Below are 18,074 nucleotides of genomic sequence, written 5' to 3' on the forward strand. Positions count from 1 at the left end.
ATGCCACTCATAAATTTGCTTATGACGAGGCGGCTGTTTGTTGAATTGACGGCGGAATGCACGTTGCACACCAACAATGGACTCTAACTTTGCAAATTGCAGCACACAAAATGATCGTTCCTGTGGTGTCGTCGCCATTTTCCTACAAACAAACGCCAGCGCCACTGCGGATTTGCATGGAACTTCTGCGCGGACCATTGAAAAACTTTGAACCTTTCTCTGACAAGAAACGTTTGAATTGTGTTTCTATCATTTGTAGTTTTTGAGAAATAAATGTTTGAAATCTGCTCTTTCTTTTTGAAACGCCCTGTATAATGAAAAAGAATACGTTGGGAGAACCCATTTGTGTAAATGGTTTAAAGCAGGGCTTCCCAACCTTTTCATCTGGCGGACCCTTTCTTCAGTCGAAAATCCATGGCGGACCCCTAGTCAGTCAAGAGCATAGTAACATCAAATTTCAGAGCGAAACCCATGGGAACTGAAAGCTTCTTAACGCAAGTGCCATGTTCCCAATGCCCCCACCCCCGAAGTATCAATAGTCTTTGGTTTAGAGATGAATGAAAACACCTTGAAATTAACGATCCAATTTGAATTCCCACTGTATCCAGACACTTACTACTGGATTTACTCCCTTTGTTCAACACACTGTAGCCTGATTAAAATTACTTGGTAATTGAAATTTCACACGATGGAGCTGCCTTCCTCCAAGAGCAATCAATGTCACGTCCAAACTGTTCGCTGTTGACAAGCTGCCGCTTGTGGTCTGTTCACTTCTACTGTTTGGCTACAGTTGTGCAAGGACCATACATATTTCATAACAGTTGTTGTGTGTGTGTGTGTGTGTGTGTGTGTGTGTGTGTGTGTGTGTGTGTGTGTGTGTGTGGTTTTTCGTGAAATCCGAAGAAAAATGTTCAACTATATGTAAAGTCTATGGGACTTAACTGCTGAGGTCATCAGTCCCTAGTCTTACACACTATTAACCTAAGTTTAACTTCCGCTAAGGACAACAAACACACACACACACACACACACACACACACACACACGAGGGAGGACTCGAACCTCTGGCAGGAGCAGCCGCGCAATCCACGATGACATGGTTTCAACGCATCTAGCACCGTGAGCCGGCGCACAAACGACCCCCATATTGCGAAACTGTCGATCAGAGAAGTCACATTCTCCATCACTAAACTGTGTATGCGTTGTCACTTAGAAACTGCAAAGGCTTCTTGGGAATACGACCTGAAGTAAAAGTACACGTGTTTTTCACAACAACAACAACAACAACAACAAAAATTATAATTGATGAATTTGATTTTCACATTTTTATTCAATAATTTTACTCATTATTTTACATGATTTGGTGAAAGGTGGCCGCGGACCCCCTAGAAAGGGCCGACGAACCTCTAAGGGGTCCGCGGACTACACGTTGGGAAGCCCTGGTTTAAAGGGTGTCACAGTTAAAACTAACAGCAAGAAAGAAAATGAAACCGTACATTTTCACAGCACAGCATGAGACTTTCTCTCTTGCAGTCAGTGTTAACAGATAACGTATACTTTTTTAATATAGTCTGTCCTTGTCTCAATGTTTATTAGTGTACTGTATAAAAATCTGGAGTAAGTCAGTCAAGAACTTCTCCAAAATTTTGCTGTTTCCCTGTTTTGGTAACAGCGTTAAACGACAACTTGTCTTTGTATAGTAGAATAGATGATCAGTTTCACTATAATTTCATTGTGTTCTACTGCTGCTGAACAAATTTGCACAGCTAAAATATGAACTAGAGTTTCAACTTTAAATCTGGGCTTGCTTACTCCCAGACCATGTAGATTTTTCCACAAGTCGGCACATGCACAGGTTGTTCTCATGTAGCAAATGAGCGTACCTAAGTTCTGCATTTCTCTTCGACTGCCTGACATGGTTGCATAGTTGTTTGTAGGCAAGATAATAATTTTCAGAGGTCACGGTGCCATTCATATGCCCTAAGTGATACACCTCTTGTGGCGCAAGTTTGCTTTTTACTCTAACAATTTGCAGAAGAGCAATCTACAAATTATTGAGTTTCATAGGTAAATTAGATACTTCACATCTTTCAGTTGTAAGTGCATATTTATTATTACACTTAAAGTTTCTGAATGTTGTGGTTTGATCTTTGGACATTGTAACAAATAGGTCATAAATAATATGTTACGAGCTGACGTGCCACAAACAGAGATCTGGTCAGTAAAAAGTTACTGTGTTTGGTGCTTCTGTTGCAAATACAGCAATAAAAATATGACTGACTGACAAGTTGGACCAAGCAGAAGCTGTATATGATTTTAGTAGAAAAGTATTCACTAGATTTTTGAAAGTGAGCGACTGATGTTTACAAAATTTATGTTATTACCTCTGGCTACAATTATGTATTCAGAGATGCAAGATCTGATTAGGGAAGTAGTGCAAGTTGAAAACACAGTTGCATTTGTGATGGGCTTTGTATGAACGTGTTTGAGGTACATGCTACAAAAATGCTTTAACTAACACCCAAATCTCCAGATGTCGGACATTCTGATTGCTACCAAACATTGCGTGTTGATAGAGTATCAACTAAAACACTGATTTAGTTTGTGCCGTGTGCTGTTGTCCAGTAGAAGATGTGTAAATGGTAATCAAAAGTGACACCAGAGCTATGGAGTATACACAAACCATACCTGTGAGCTCTGAATGTGAAAATCTGTGGTAGATGAGTCCGTAGTGCGTCAGATTGTCATGCTAAAGGTCCTGACTTCAAAACCCACTGATGATGATTTTTTTTAACTGATTATGTGCAAAATTGTTATAAGGGAGAACATTTTTATGCCATGTAAAAGGATGTTTCAGAGGTTGTAGTAATGTTCTTTTGGCAGTCTGCTTTCACTTTGTTAGATGAAAGTAGAAAACCTAGAGCATACAGTTGTGTACATAACACCACACATATCTATACAAATGTACTCTGTTGGTTTGCTACTGTCAATTAATGAACCGAAAGCAGACTGCCAAAAGAACATTACTACAAATCCCGAAATGTCCTTTTACATGGCAGAAAAATGTTCTCCCATATAACAGTTTCACACATAATCTGTTAAAAAGAAATACTGTTTATGCATCTTCTGTTGGACAACAGCACACAGCACAAACTAAATTGGTGTTTTGGTTGATACTCTATCAACACACAATGTTTGGTACCGATCTGAGTGTCTGACATCTGGAGGTTTTGTGTAATCATCATCATCAATTACAGCGTAAACTACAAGAATTTCATATTCCACGCACTGGGTAGTTACCGTAAAAATTTCTGCATTAGCTAATTTAAAATTAGTAATGGATTTTGTAATCGACGCTGGTCGTATAAGAGGTTGTATGTTAGAGTTGCCGATACGACTCCTAGGGGAAGCAGACAAACATTTTGCCTTTGTGGGAAACCAGTCTAATAGTTACCTTGATCTGTGACGCATCAACTTGGACAGTTAATATGTTCGGTTGTGGTTTACCCAAATTTGGAGCAGTCATTTTACTCTATCTGTCATCATAATTGTTTGATAACGAATCCTGCAAGTATAGTGAACATAACTGTTAGCTGTTATCAACACAAAATAAAACTTTACAGTAAAGGAGGGAACAGTAGCTGTATTCGTAATTAATGTGACTGATGCAGCAGTAGCAATCAGTTGTAATAATATATGGTATATCTGAAAAATAAGACATTTAACATGAAGTCATCTTTTTGACAGTTTCATCTCCATAGTCTGCTATTATCTGCAATACAAATAATGCAACTCTTAGACTTTCAAGGTTATCTGTAACATGTGTCTTCCATTTCAGGTTCTTATCAGTGTAAACACTTGAGAATTTAGAATATTTTGTTTTCTTAATTAATTTTCCCTCACGTATGGTTTAATTTTACCTGAAAACTGTGACAGGTTCTTCCTCAGGCGACAGTTTATCAACACCGGAGATTGTATTGGATCACAACTTGTCCGGAAGGTTCGAGTGTCGCTTCAGCACTGTCAAGATCGAGAGATCTCCCTCTATTATGTTGCATGGTATGGAGGGGTGTCTCCTTGGAGTTTGGATTGCTCACGGAGAAGGTATAATAATTTGTCATACTACTTTAATTAATTGATGTGACAAAATTTATGGCCAGTACTTTCCTTCAAGACAAGAGAGTGAATACTGACCAGCGGTTCTATCTCATAGTTATATAGCCCACCCTCCCCCCAAGCAAGTTTTCATTTTGATAGAATTTATTTTTATATTGAGAAGGAGCTGAAGGATGACTGCTTGTATCAAATTTAGTTTTTTTGTCTGTTAAAAAGATATTCTCTCTTACATGGCTAAAAATAATGCTTCAGTATTACTATGTTTTTATTTTTGTCATTTACTGTGGACATTCCTGAATTTAAGATTGTTTTCCATATGATTTCACAGTGTACTCAGTCTTCATTTTTGCAGCTGATTTCAATTAATTTTAAAACTATCTTCAGGTTATCTGATAGGAAAGAAAAATCATTAAAAAGTGCATTTGCATGTAGTATTAAACAAAAGAGAAAGTTGTATGCCACTGTTAGCTGGAAACCCTGGGGGGGTGGGTACAGTTGCTTAACCTCCCCTTGCTGGTCAAATACTGGTGGTGAAAGTTTCTTCTGCTACTGAGACTTGGCTGGCTACTTCAGAGTCAAGCAGCACTGCACTGCTGTGTGTTGGTACCCTTGGCTAAAGAGGCGGGAGCAATACTTTATTCAAATAAAGTCACTGTCTTGAAGTGATGTTGTGGCTATACGTACATAAGAAGTAATTAACTGAGCATCATACACATAAAAAATCTTTCACAGAATTTGAACTATAGCACCATACTATAAAGACAGTATATGCATACGCTGTGTGAATATAATTATTGTCTGTTTGTTTGAGTAACATTCTGTATGTTATCTGTGACTTTAGTTGTCTCATCATCATTTGTTGCGTGTAATATTATGTTGATAATTATTATGTTAGATTCATCAATGTGCAACTGGATAAAATACATTTTATCGTTCCATACACATTTAATCTTTATTTTGAAAAGAATCATCAGTGCCTTGAAATATACACATCTTTATGTGTATACTGTTTTGTTTTATATATTGTACTTTCAAGTTAGAAACAGTTCTGGCACTTTCTGGTGTGCTACAATGTAATAATAGGCCGAATCTTTACTTGCAAGGTTTCTGGCTCCTACTCTACATGAGTGCTCACTTAGCTCGATTTAAAGCTGCTGTTCTGCTCCCAGTCTTTTGAATTGTCGGTAGCAAAACATTGACAGTATGAACAAACATTTTCTTAATGCTTTGTATGAGATGTTGTCGCCAACCAATGAATGCTTTTGCTAACAGTGAAGTGAATGTGTGTGTGTGTGTGTGTGTGTGTGTGTGTGTGTGTGTGTGTGTGTCAGTTGGCATACACACCATCTGATCAAATGTATCCAGACACCTATTAGTGGACATTAATATGGCGTATGTCCACCCTTCACGTTTATGATAGGCACTTTGTGATGTGTCTTTGAAGGAATGGCGGCCCATTCTTCACATTCTCCATCAAGAGCCAATACCAGAGAAGTTAGTGATGTTGGACACTGGAATCTGGAGTGAAATCAATGTTCTAACTCATCCCAAATGTGTTCCATTGGGTACAAGTCGAGACTTGGCTAGCCAGTCCATTGCAGGAATGCTATTGTCCACAAATTGCCTCACGGATGCTGCTTTATGCCAGGGTGCATTATCATGCTGACACAATCAATCATTCTCTCTTAAGGTGGCCACATGTAACTGCACAAATTCCTCGTGCCCCCACACAGCTCAAGTGTGCTTCCACAAGAATCAGTTCATTTTGCTAGAAATTGTTGAGCTATGCTGTGCTGGCTTTGGAAGCAATTTTGCTTATTTTACAAAATAAATAAATAAATAAAACTAAATAAAATGAATAGGAAATGCGATATGTGCAGGAATGAGTGACTGAAAAAATGAAAATCAGATTCCTGTATTAACCATTTATACTAGACTCACTACAGAAACTATCTCACTCTGTTGCTGTTATTCTTCTCTTTTTCTCCATGTAATATTCTTGGACTTACCCATATTACAGTACCGAGTGAGGTGGCACAGTGGCTAGCACACTGGACTCACATTCGGGAGGACGACAGTTCAATCCTGCGACTGGCCATCCTGATTTAAGTTTTCCGTGATTTCCCTAAATTTCTCCAGGCAAATGCCAGGATGGTTCCTGTGAAAGGGCACGGCCGACTTCCTTCCCCGTCCTTCCCTAATCCAATGAGACCAATGACCTCACTGTCTGGTCTCCTCCCCCAAACAACCCAGTCCCCTATATTACAGTAGAACATTATTACAGAATGTAATTTAACAGGACTAAATAAAAATCAAATCAGATCACTGACAAATGCTTACACAATCATCCCTACTCCTGGTAGACACACAATCATGCACATGTTTGAATGTTTGCACAAGCAACCATAATCAAAGTTTGATCAAGCATCAAGCATTCTTGGGCAAGCACGTTTGCACATGCTTGCTTATCAAGAATGGATTTAGGTATATGGCCACTTTTAACTCTTCCTTCACTGTACGCATTACACAATGTTATAAAACGTGTCCACACCCTCTGCATTTAGCACACCCTAACTACAACAGACACCCCCATACCGTAACAGCACCTCATCCATATTTCACCATTGTACGACATACTACCGTATGCTGCTACTAGTGTGTGCGAGTGTGAGTACGCTGAATGTAGTGTCGTCATGCGTAAGTACTTAAATCGACTGCCAACTGTATCATTGCAGGCCGGCCACTACAGGCCACCTGTAGGAGGCGTGCACACAGTAGGATCTCCACCACGCTGTCTGCTGGCAACTTGTGCCTATATATGTGCGGAGCAGCACTGGCTCACTCTTACTATGTTCTTTTAGTTTGTCATGCTCACATCAGGTATTCTGTATATCGTTTATGTTACCCCGTCTGTATGAATCTTTTGTCTTGTTATGTGTGGAGTCCCGAGAGGCTTATTTCCATTATTGTTCAGAGATTTATGAATAAAGCCATATTTGTGTTTACTGGATTGGTTTCATGTATTACTTGGTTACTAGATGATTGGCGATGAGGATGGGATCCCAATCGTGTAGTAATTAAGTAATACACGAAACCAATGCAGTAACACAAATGTAGCTGCATTCGTAAACCTCTGAACAATAATCGAAATAATCCTCTTGTGAGTCCACACGTAACAAGACAAAAGAATCTTGCAGGAGGTGCAACATAAGTGATACACAGAACGTCTGATGCGAGCTTCTTCTTTCTTCTAGTTGACAAAACGAAGGGCTTATCTGGGACCAAAGTACCATATGGGACCTTAGCTAGTATTCCTGAAGTCTCTGTTATATTCCAGATCTTCCACAAAAGAATATTTGCAACAGGGAAAGCTTCAAGGGCACCCTAGTCTGCAAGATTCCCCCATACAACAAACAAGGTCAACCGTGTACTACCTCCAAAGACAGCAGTAACAACACATATTAACTGCATTCTTAGTGCACGAAAGACATTTGGACCACCAATAAGCTTCTGCTTATTGAATTGGCCTGCAAGGTCAGTGTCTAGCTTTCAAAGATTTGTACACAGGAACAATGCGCCGCCAATAGTGACGATAATAATGTTGCGTAGGTGTTGCAGAGGCACTTGTGTTAACGTGCCTCTGCAATGACTACATGACGTTATTATCTTTACCAATGGCAGCACATTGTTCCTGTGTACAAGTCTTTGAAAGCAATGGAATTGACCTTGCAGGCCAATTCAATAAGCAGCAGCTTATTGGTGGTCCAAATGTCTTTCATGCACTAAGAATGCAGTTAATATGTGTTGTTACTGCTGTCTTTGGAGGTAGTACACGGTTGACCTTGGCTGTTGTGTGGAAGAATCATGCAGGTTACGGTGGCCGTGATGCAAATATTCTTTCGTGGGAGACCTGGAATATAACAGAGACTGCAGAAATACTAGCTAAGGTGCCATATGGTACTTTGGTTCCAGAGAAGCCCTTTGTTTTGTCACCTAGAAGAAAGAAGCTGAACGCTGACAAGTACCTGTTTATTTGGGCCAAAGTAGGGAATGGCAATTGTAAAATAAAGATTGTTGGTAACTGTATGTTGACTTATAGTCAATAAATGTAAAATCCTTACCTCCTTTCCTAATTCCCTATCCCTCAAAAAAAAAAAAAAAAAAAAAATTCATTAACGTATGTAGGCTCTTAGCACTTGGTTACACACTAGGCAGTTGGGTACCTTAAGAGAGCTGGTGTGTTTCATCTCGTGACGAGGCTGTTGGCTACCATAAGAGAGCTGACTTACCTGCTGCCTGGCGGCGCGGTGTCTCTAGTTTTAGCTGCAGCTAGTTGACCGGAAGCAAGTGGAGGCCCCAAGCACAGAGTGTCCCAACAGCACATCCGGTCGTTGTAAGAGGGAGAATGACGTATAGCCAACCGCTGCAGCACGTGGTGTCATTTGCTCTGCAGCTGTCAGCGTGCGGATGCTTTGCTCTTGAGTTGCACTGGGTGATGGCTTGCAACGTTCACTTCTGTTAACATGCCTCTGCAATGCCTACACGATGTTATTATTGTTGCCATTGGTGTTCCTGTGTACAAGTCTTTGAAGGCAATAGACAGTGACCTTGCTGGCCAATTCAATAAGCAGCAGTTTATTGGTGGCCCAAATGTCTTTTGTGGACGCAGAATGCAGTTTACATGTGATGTTATTGTTGTCTTTGGAGGCAGTACATGGTTGACCTTGCATGTTGTATGGCAGAAACATGCAAACTACAGTGGCCTTGAAGCTTTCCCTGATGCAAATGTTCTTTTGTGGAAGATCTGGAATATAACAGATACTTCAGGAATACAAGCTAAGGTCCCATATGGTACTTTGGTTCCAGATAAGCCATTTGTTTTGTCAGCTAGAAGAAAGAAAGGCCACCGAGCCTCTGGTGACGCCTACACTGCCGCCTGTCAGGCCAGCAGGCATGTGAGGTCTTCTGGCTGATATCTGCAGGTGTGGCCTCTGCAGTTTCACCACATAGGCCACTAACATGAGCTGGTGTCAGAGGGATAGCTGGTAGACAGGGCGAATGGCTTACACACGACAGATTTCTTTCATACTTCCAACGTCTGATGTGTTCTTTGTAACATATTTTAAAATTCCTAAATTAACTTTGGCATTCGGTTTATATACAATTGCTCCCTTGTATTTGTCACTCTTAGTTGTTGATTGGCTTAAGTTTGTTTGGAGAGTTTGGACAGTTTTATATGCTACAGGGAGGCTTTGTTTCTGTAAGATGTTTGCCACTCTGTTAGTTTATAAGTGTAAGTCATTTTAAACCATGTTGTTTGTTTTTATTTTGTGTTGTCACTGTGTTGGTATGTTGTGTGTATTCATCAGTTACACAGCCAGAGACTAGCTGCACTAAGGCAAAATCATATAGAATAAACAGGATTCCACTGAACAAGAGAAATTATGAAAATGAAATGTATGCAAGCACACACAATTGGTACGACACATATGTATGAGGGACCTTCACTAGTTAAAAGACACAAATTGATGGAAAAAGCAGAATTGTTAGGAAATGAGACTTTTACTGCTTTTCGGCATAATACTCAGCCCCCCCTTTTCCAACAATGAAATAGTTCTTTTTATACCAAATGCAAAGAGGTCTCTGTCTTGTTGTTTGAAACACTTTCCCATAAATTCTTTGACCACCTTGTTGTTGCTGAACATTTTTTCTGTGTAATGCCTCCGTGAGGGGCTCAAAGAAATGAAAATCCGAGGGTGCCAAATCTAGACTGTGGGGAGGATGAGACAGTATGTCTCATCTCATTTATTCAGTGGTCTCTTGGGTCAGCTGAGCAGTGTGAGGGCGAGTATTTTCACCTTTTCTTTGAAATATATGATGTTTTTCTCTCATTGCTGGCTTTACTTTATTCATAGGCATGCCTAAGTAGTAGGGGTTTTCATTGTGCACTGATCTTCTGAATGATTACAAAAGACGATTCCTTGGACATCACAAGAGACTGTCAACACGACTTTTCCAGCTGATGTTTGTGTTCTGAATTTCATTTGGATAAGTGAGCTGCTGTCCTTCCATTCCAGGATATTTTGGACTCTGGTTCAAAATGGTGAACCCAAGTTTCCTCACATGTTAAAATCTTGGTAACTGGCCGGCTATCACATTGCTCATCAGTCACTGAGATTTGACCGGTCTTGAACTGTTCTCACAGCCACTTACAAAAATTTCCATGGTTCGTTTAACCTTCACCAAAGTGTAAAAAGCATTCAAAAAAATATTTTAGCCAGTTTTTCACCTTTAGAAAAAAACAGTATCACTGAACAGAACATTGTTCAACTAATGTGGAAACTGCAAGTGGACACGCCATCATTAAATGCAATTTGGGAGATAATAAATAAAATAACTTTGTATCCATCTGAATAACTTTTTATCCATCAGCTGCTCTCTGCTCATGACAGTGATGCCAACCAAAAGTAATGAAACTAGAGTACTCCTACAAACTGTTTCACTCCTACATCAGTTTGTCTCTTTAATTATTGAATGTCCCTTGTATTGCACAAACTTAGTCAAAAAATTAAAACTACTACAAAACAAACACAATATGCCCACAATATAGGGAAACTCGAAAGCCCCAAACCAACACACACACACACACACACACACACACACACACACACACACACACACACACACATAGGACATAGTGTACGGTGACTTACACTCACAAAGTAGCACACAGAGCAACAAACATCGTAAAGAAACAGTGCCTCCATATGGCATACACACACACACACACACACACACACACAGGACATAGTGTACGGTGACTTACACACACAAAGTAGCACAGAGAGCAACAAACATCATAAAGAAACAGTGCCTCCATATGGCATATAAAACTGTACAAATTCTGCAAACAAACCTAAGCCAACCAGCAGTCAAGAGGAACAAATTCTAGGGACCAGGAATAAGCAAACTTGAAGCCAAAGGTGAGATACATTATACATAAGTGTAAGACGAGATTTTAAAATATGTTACAAAGAACAAACCAGATGTTGGAAATATGAAGCAAATCATTCTCCATTGACAGAGCATGTACAGCTTCACAGCCATCATTCCACCAATGCAAAATAAGACATGGAAATTACTAGGACAGTTAGCCACACACACACACACACACACACACACACACACAGATAGAGAGAGGGGGGGGATGATCACAAACACACATTTAACAGTTGAAAATGACATTCAGTAATTGGGAAGAACATTCAAACCAGCAAAGCGAGCACTCGTGTAGAGCAGCAGCTGCAAACCTTTAAATAAAGATTTGGGCAATTATTATGTTCTAGTCAGGAAGTGTCAAAACTGTTTCTAATCTGAAAGTACAGTGTCTAGTATGTGAAACAAAATAGTAATCACATTTATATGTATATATTTCAGGCTGATGATGATGCATTTCAAAAAATAAATAAATAAAGGCAAAACATGTATTGCATGGTAGGAAAAGACAGATTGGTACATACTGCAAAAAAGACACATCAGGTTGGAGACGGGCACAATTAAAAGACACTTACATAAAACTTTCAACCACAGTTTTCGTCAGTAAAAGAGAGACACACACGCCATTGACACACAAAGCAAGCAACACCACACGCACTCATTACCGCCAACTCCGGCATCGCGAACCCGAGCAAAATGGAGTTGCAAGGTTTTCACTGCCTGCTATCGATATGCTCTATGATCTAAATACTGTTGATGCAGCCTTCATTATTCTGCATGCAGTGATGAAAGAAATAGATGTATCCCACAGTCTTGTATCCTATGTAATATTAAATATTTGCAGGAGTTTCAGTTAATTAAAAAATTCACTTGCAGTTTAATTAGGTAATTGACCATTTTGCCATTTATATTTCTCGTGTAAGTACAACCACATCCCTTTTTTTTCCCCCAATAAACTACTGTGTAACAATACATATAAATGTATCATATATTACGGCATTTTCTTTTGGTACAGATACGCAGAAGACTAACCAAAATTGATTGTTACAATAATAATAAGTATGGCTCTGCAATCATGTAATAAAGTTTCTGAAATATGTAAAAGTTGCTTGGGACCACCTAATATTTGCATATGTGAGTTAATATTATGAACACAATATCTGAAAATCAGTGTTATATAATTCAATTTGGATTGCAGGTCGTTTCACTTTCCGAGATGAAAATGTGTACACAGAATTAGAAAAAAACAAATGTTTAGCCATAAAATACGTTGATGATGATGGCAAACCAACGCTGGAATACCCACTGAATCCAAATGGAAGTATTGGTAAGTCCAAAGTTCTACAAGGTAATCTTGACGGATTTGCTGGCATACATCTCAATTTGATATTTAGCAAATTACAATTGCTTTTGTAGTTTTAATGTTCCTGAATCTCTTGTTTTATACTATCACATCGGGCTACAATACTTTATTTCAGAGGTTTTCCATTTTTAACATGCTTCTTTTATTTACAAGTAAGAAACAATATCGGGCACCAAGCATCCACATCAGTGTGAGACAAATTCAGTGATATAACTCTTTTGTAGGAGTAACATGATATTATTGCAGTTACTTCAATGGCACAACAATGGAAAATTTAAGCCGGTATCCACAGAATGTGTAAGCAGTACATCATGTCTGTGGCATTACTGACAAAGATTGCATTCCACTTTCAGGTCAAGAAGTGGTGGAATATTGTGACGTTCATCTGCTGTATTTCTTCGTTGATAGTCCTCAGTGTCAATATACTGCATTATTATACTGGCTTAAAAAAGGGGGGGGGGGGGGGAAGTTCAACACTGACTACTGTAAATGATGTAGCCGACAGTTGCGTAGTTGCGTTTCACACTATCATTGTTCACAACCCCCAATATTACACAGTTATATGGCCTGTTAAATATTGGCAAATTTTGATAAGCCTCATTAATAGGATGCAGGCAAACATCAGCATACTGCTACAATATTTTACTGTTGAATATCTATGAGCAGTGAAAACATAACCACACAGATCACAGTTCTTGCAGAATAATACAGTACATATTAAACAGACACTGTCATTGTTTTAACACACTTCCTAATTGTGTTACACTTATTACACTGTTAAGTTGATTCATTGTTGTTGTTCTAACCAGCACAGATTCCTCGTCTGAAAATTGGCCATGGACTGTCTGTCTCGGGACCAAAAATTGGGCCTTTATATCATCACAATAATAGGCACTGAAACTATACATTGTTTGATGTTTAAGTTACAGAAATTACAATTAAAACATAACTCCTTCAATTAACTGAATATATAGTTTCTTCCACTACAAGGGTTAGGCTGTATTATTTGTTTAAATGATGAAATTAACAGATATAGGTATACAAACAATACTTTTGACAAACCTGGTAATTACTTTGTAATTAATTAAGTGCTGGCTTTGCTAACGTGTTTTCAAATAGAACCAAATAGATCCTTTAAGACTACTATCAGTTGTTCCTCCAAATGCTTATAATTAGTACAGAATTTATATTTTTTTATAAGTCAACAATAGAATTTAAGTTACGGAACAATTACTGATTTCACCCTATAACCAAAGTATTAACTAGGAATAGTCAAAATAAATTAGAAAATCGATTACATACATAAAACTAAGCACAAAATTAGATCTGGTGGTATATTCTTTAAGACTGAGGGCCAACCTTTCTCTTTTCTGAAAATGCAGGTTATACTCATGTATGTTAATGGTAATTAGTTAAAAAATGACAAAATGAATTTTAAGGAGGCAGATGCCAAGGCAAGAGAGGAAGTGAAAAGATCCCAGCTTGCTTTGTCACAATATGGCCCAAAAATATCAATTTAGGGGTTCTAGTTGCAACTATACCATCTCATGGCGTTCTGCTGACTCTCAAATGTGCTCACTGTGTGCACTCATATCTCCCCTTACATAAAATTGTCAATTAATCACTGAAGATGACACAATTCAGAAAATCTTCATCATGCAGCAACATTTCGTTTGCAAAGTTGGCACAAAAACCATAGTCTGTAGGTTTTAGAGTTTGTGACAACAGTGAACGATACGGACTATTTGTAAGTGTCTCCTTAAAAGTTTCGATGTGAACAGCACTGGAATTGCTAATTCACAACTAGACTTCTGAACTGATTTCTTGGTTCTATGCATGAAAGATTGTCTCACACAGCCGGAGTCTTCAAACTGATTGTATCATCTATGGATGTCATTATCACTTAGAGTATTACAGTGGAACTTGATACAGAATGCTCATTACACTGTAACAACAGATTCAGTCCTTGCAAACTGTAAAACACAAAGAGCTTTCTATTCACTAGTCGCCATCTTTGCTACTAGCATGTTTTAACAGAAGACACAGGAAACAGTGCATGCGCACAGGTATTTGAACCAAACAGTTTGAGTTGCTCTCTCATTTCATATATTATTTGTAATTGTAAGTTGAATTTAATGAATGCTAAAAAGCCTTAAAACCCTGCTATTCATTTTGAAACAGCTGGCACTTTTTCTGCAGCTTCTTCTTTTATTATGTTTTGTTTTGTTCTCAATCTTTTTTTAACGGAGATACTTGAAGATTTGTTTTGTTAGTCTGTTGTTAATTTTGTATAATTAGCAAAAAATATTTTTTTTTTTCATTATTGCTTGTACATTTCAGTGTATTTCATCACTGCTTCTCAGTTTTCAGACTGCATCTTAGGAAATATAAAATTCTTGTGTTGATTCTCCTCTACAATTTTTCTGTTTGTCTAATTAATTATGCACCTCTAGGTGCTTGTTCGTAAGAGGCAGTCAGGTATTATTTCTGTGTAGCATTTTTGCATTTCTCAATATGCCCTTTTTATTGTAAATATACTTCACCATTCTGTACGCACTTTCCATTGTGTGCACCTTTCGTCCATAGCAGATTTTTCTTAGGCCTTTTCTTGAGTAAGCTATTACTGATATTCGAACTCTTTAACGACTGCTGGTTGACCAGTTTTCGCTAGTAGTTTGAAGAATTTTATTTATATTAGTAAAAAAATTAATATTCTCCTTGGAGATTTTGAAACCTGGTCTACTTACTGCCCATTTAAAGAGATCAACTCATATTCCTTCGTCTGTCAGATTTTCCTACATTACAGCAAAAGCACCTGCAAGTGCCAGACAGCTTATCCTAGCACACTGTATTGTTTCAGGCGGTGTGGCGGGGATATGCTCGGACGACGGGCGGCACCTGGCAATGATGCCGCACCCGGAGCGCTGCACGCAGCTGTGGCAGTGGCCGTGGCTGCCACAAGAGTGGAAGGGCGAGCACACGGTCTCCCCGTGGCTGCGCATGTTCCAGAATGCATACTGGTGGTGTGTCACCGACTCATAGGCCAACCGAGCTCTCCTCTCTGAATTTACACTCAAGAGTAAATTACTGTTTACTCGGAGTATTACTTATATCTGAGAAATAGAAGGGAATATGTCAGTTGTACACAACTATAACAATTGATAACAAAAATTATTGTCAGACTGGTAATATAGAGAAGGGACCACTGTGGGTATTCATGTCACGTGCTCTCCTGTCAGTGCTTTGTCAGTGAATCTACTGTTCTCTTTTTAAACATTTATCATTCTCGTGTCATTGCTTGATTCTTCCTGTATGTTGTAAATTGCAGAGAATTACAAGTTTACTTCTGGAAGTTAGGTATCTCTGTATTCATCCTCTGTCACCTTACAAACCCATCAGTGAGATTACTTCATTGTTAATCAACACAATTCACTGACACCTTAATTTCTTTTTCTTGTTTTATATTAATAAGATGTTCACAGTCTGAATAAATATACCAAAACACATTTTATTCTTGTATGCAATTAGGAACATAAGTAGAAATTACTCTTCAGTGCTATAGCTAGAGAAAATAAAAATACCAGGACAGGTAAAAAAGGAATGGAAAAGTTAAATATATTCTGAAGTATACAAAAGAGAAGGTAAAATAATATTTAGAAGAAAATGTTCCTCTGAAATAGATAGATGAAAACAATTGACCCAAATGGAAAATTATGAAGTTATAATATAATCCTATTAAATGTTGGAACTACATTAATAATACGTGTTTTACAATCTCATTATTTTATCATTTTTAAGGCCTGTTTTGAATCTCATTTCTTATATGCCTTACTTTCTTTCTTCAGAAATAATGCAAAAATCAATTTTTTATATGTCGTTAACTTATAAATGCAAATGATGAAATATTACTTTTTTTTAAATTTCAACCTAAGTTATTGTTGTCTGTCAAAATGTACATTGTGTGTATATTTCAATACTGTTGTGTTGTTTCCTGTTAGTAGAATTTATAACTTGCACTGTTAAAATGCTCCACATGACATTATTGTTTAAATACTGAAGTAACAAAAATATATATTTGGGACTTGTTTCAGATTACCTCTTGGTTCAAGTATGTTGCAGACTTTTTGTATGATTTTATTTTCACAATATTTGATGTACAAAAAAGTGAACCATGTGCCATATTAATGATTGTTACTGTAATTTTATGTGAAGTATTCTAGTTTATAAGGGAAAGCTTTAATGAAGTGTTTTGATACAAAAAAGACCAAGTATGGTTCATTAAAAAGAAAGAGGGAGAGAAGCTGTTTCATAATTTTTGTACTGTTCCTTATATTCCCTCAGTAATGCATTCTCAAAATTGATGTACTCACCTCTGCACTTAAGGTCGCTAATAGGTATTCATACAATTATGCTCAATTAAAGGGTAGCTGGAAGGGAGTTGTACAACAGTGGTGTTCTTATTTTTTTTAAACAGATAGCATTTTTTTTAAATTAAGCAGAAGTGTATTTGTTCTAGTTTTATTATTACATGAAACTCTATACCTTAAACTACTTTTCACTGGTATTCCAACCAACGTCTGAATTCCATACTCATAAAAATTTGGCAGACAGTGGTGAATGGCCATTTTGACAACAGTATCATGGCTGTGGCACCCAGATGGTTCTTCAAGTGGAGAGGGACAAAGGGTAATCACTGGGCACTAGATCAGGACTGTACAGAGGGTGATCAAGTTTGTTCAGTGCCACAAGATGCAAGGAGATCTTGTGTTCTTTGAGCCATACCTGGATGGACATTGTTATGAATTCAAAAATATCCCATTACTAAGCTTGTCATGCCCTATGCTTGTCACTGTACAATCATATTGAGTGAATATACCATTAACAAATCCCATTCATTTTTTGCAATTCTGTGTTGAGTTTGATACATGCCCTGATCTCTCTTAAATCCTTTAAATTCCCTTCTCTGAATTTCCTGGTTTCCTCTGAGATTTTTTCACTAAACCCTTCTAGGAGTTTTGATATCATATTCATCTTGGCATTACTCAATTCTATCTAATTTCTGACACCTTTACCACTTTCTTATCAGTACCCTTTGACATAAAACAGTAACAGTATATTCAACAAACAGGGTGGAAGGCAGCTTGCCCCTTGGCCCAGACTCTGCCTCACTCGTGTGCACACCCATTGTATATCTCCATACACCTCTCGGAGCTGCAGGTACTTGTGCCCACTTGGTCAGGTGACAGAGGATGTAGGTTCACTTTGCAAAGACTTCACAAAGGAAAACACCATTTCAATAGTGGGTGGGGCAGGCAACAGCATAGATAGGAACTCTAATTATTCAATTGAGAGTGACCTGGTGAAGATAGCTTCAGCAATGAGACATGCTGGTGTTCGGCTTGTGTCTGTTCTGAGGCACCATGACAGGCCTCATTTAAACTCTTCTGTTAGGAGAGTTAATTTAGAGAGAGAATGGCTGCTTGGATCAGGTACAGTTGACGCTATCAGCAGATGAGACTATGCTAGGCATGGCCTTCACCTCAACTGGAAAGGGGAGGGAAAACTGTGTGGGCTAATAGCAAATAACTTGGGGAGGGGG

General features: G+C 38.3%; 1 protein-coding gene across 1 annotated transcript in view; it reads left to right on the plus strand.

The window, feature by feature from the left end:
- Positions 1-17,370, plus strand: part of LOC126412116 (phosphoribosylformylglycinamidine synthase) — a 223,331-nt gene extending 205,961 nt beyond the window's left edge. Inside the window, exons 22-24 of the mRNA XM_050081551.1 lie at positions 3,937-4,104; positions 12,311-12,439; positions 15,336-17,370. Coding sequence (XP_049937508.1) covers positions 3,937-4,104; positions 12,311-12,439; positions 15,336-15,517 — 479 coding nt within the window. The 3' untranslated portion in view covers positions 15,518-17,370. The remainder of the gene's footprint in view (positions 1-3,936; positions 4,105-12,310; positions 12,440-15,335) is intronic.
- The last annotated feature ends 704 nt before the right edge of the window (positions 17,371-18,074 follow it).

The sequence above is a fragment of the Schistocerca serialis genome, chromosome 7 (assembly GCF_023864345.2).
Source record: "Schistocerca serialis cubense isolate TAMUIC-IGC-003099 chromosome 7, iqSchSeri2.2, whole genome shotgun sequence".
Lineage (NCBI taxonomy): Eukaryota > Metazoa > Arthropoda > Insecta > Orthoptera > Acrididae > Schistocerca > Schistocerca serialis.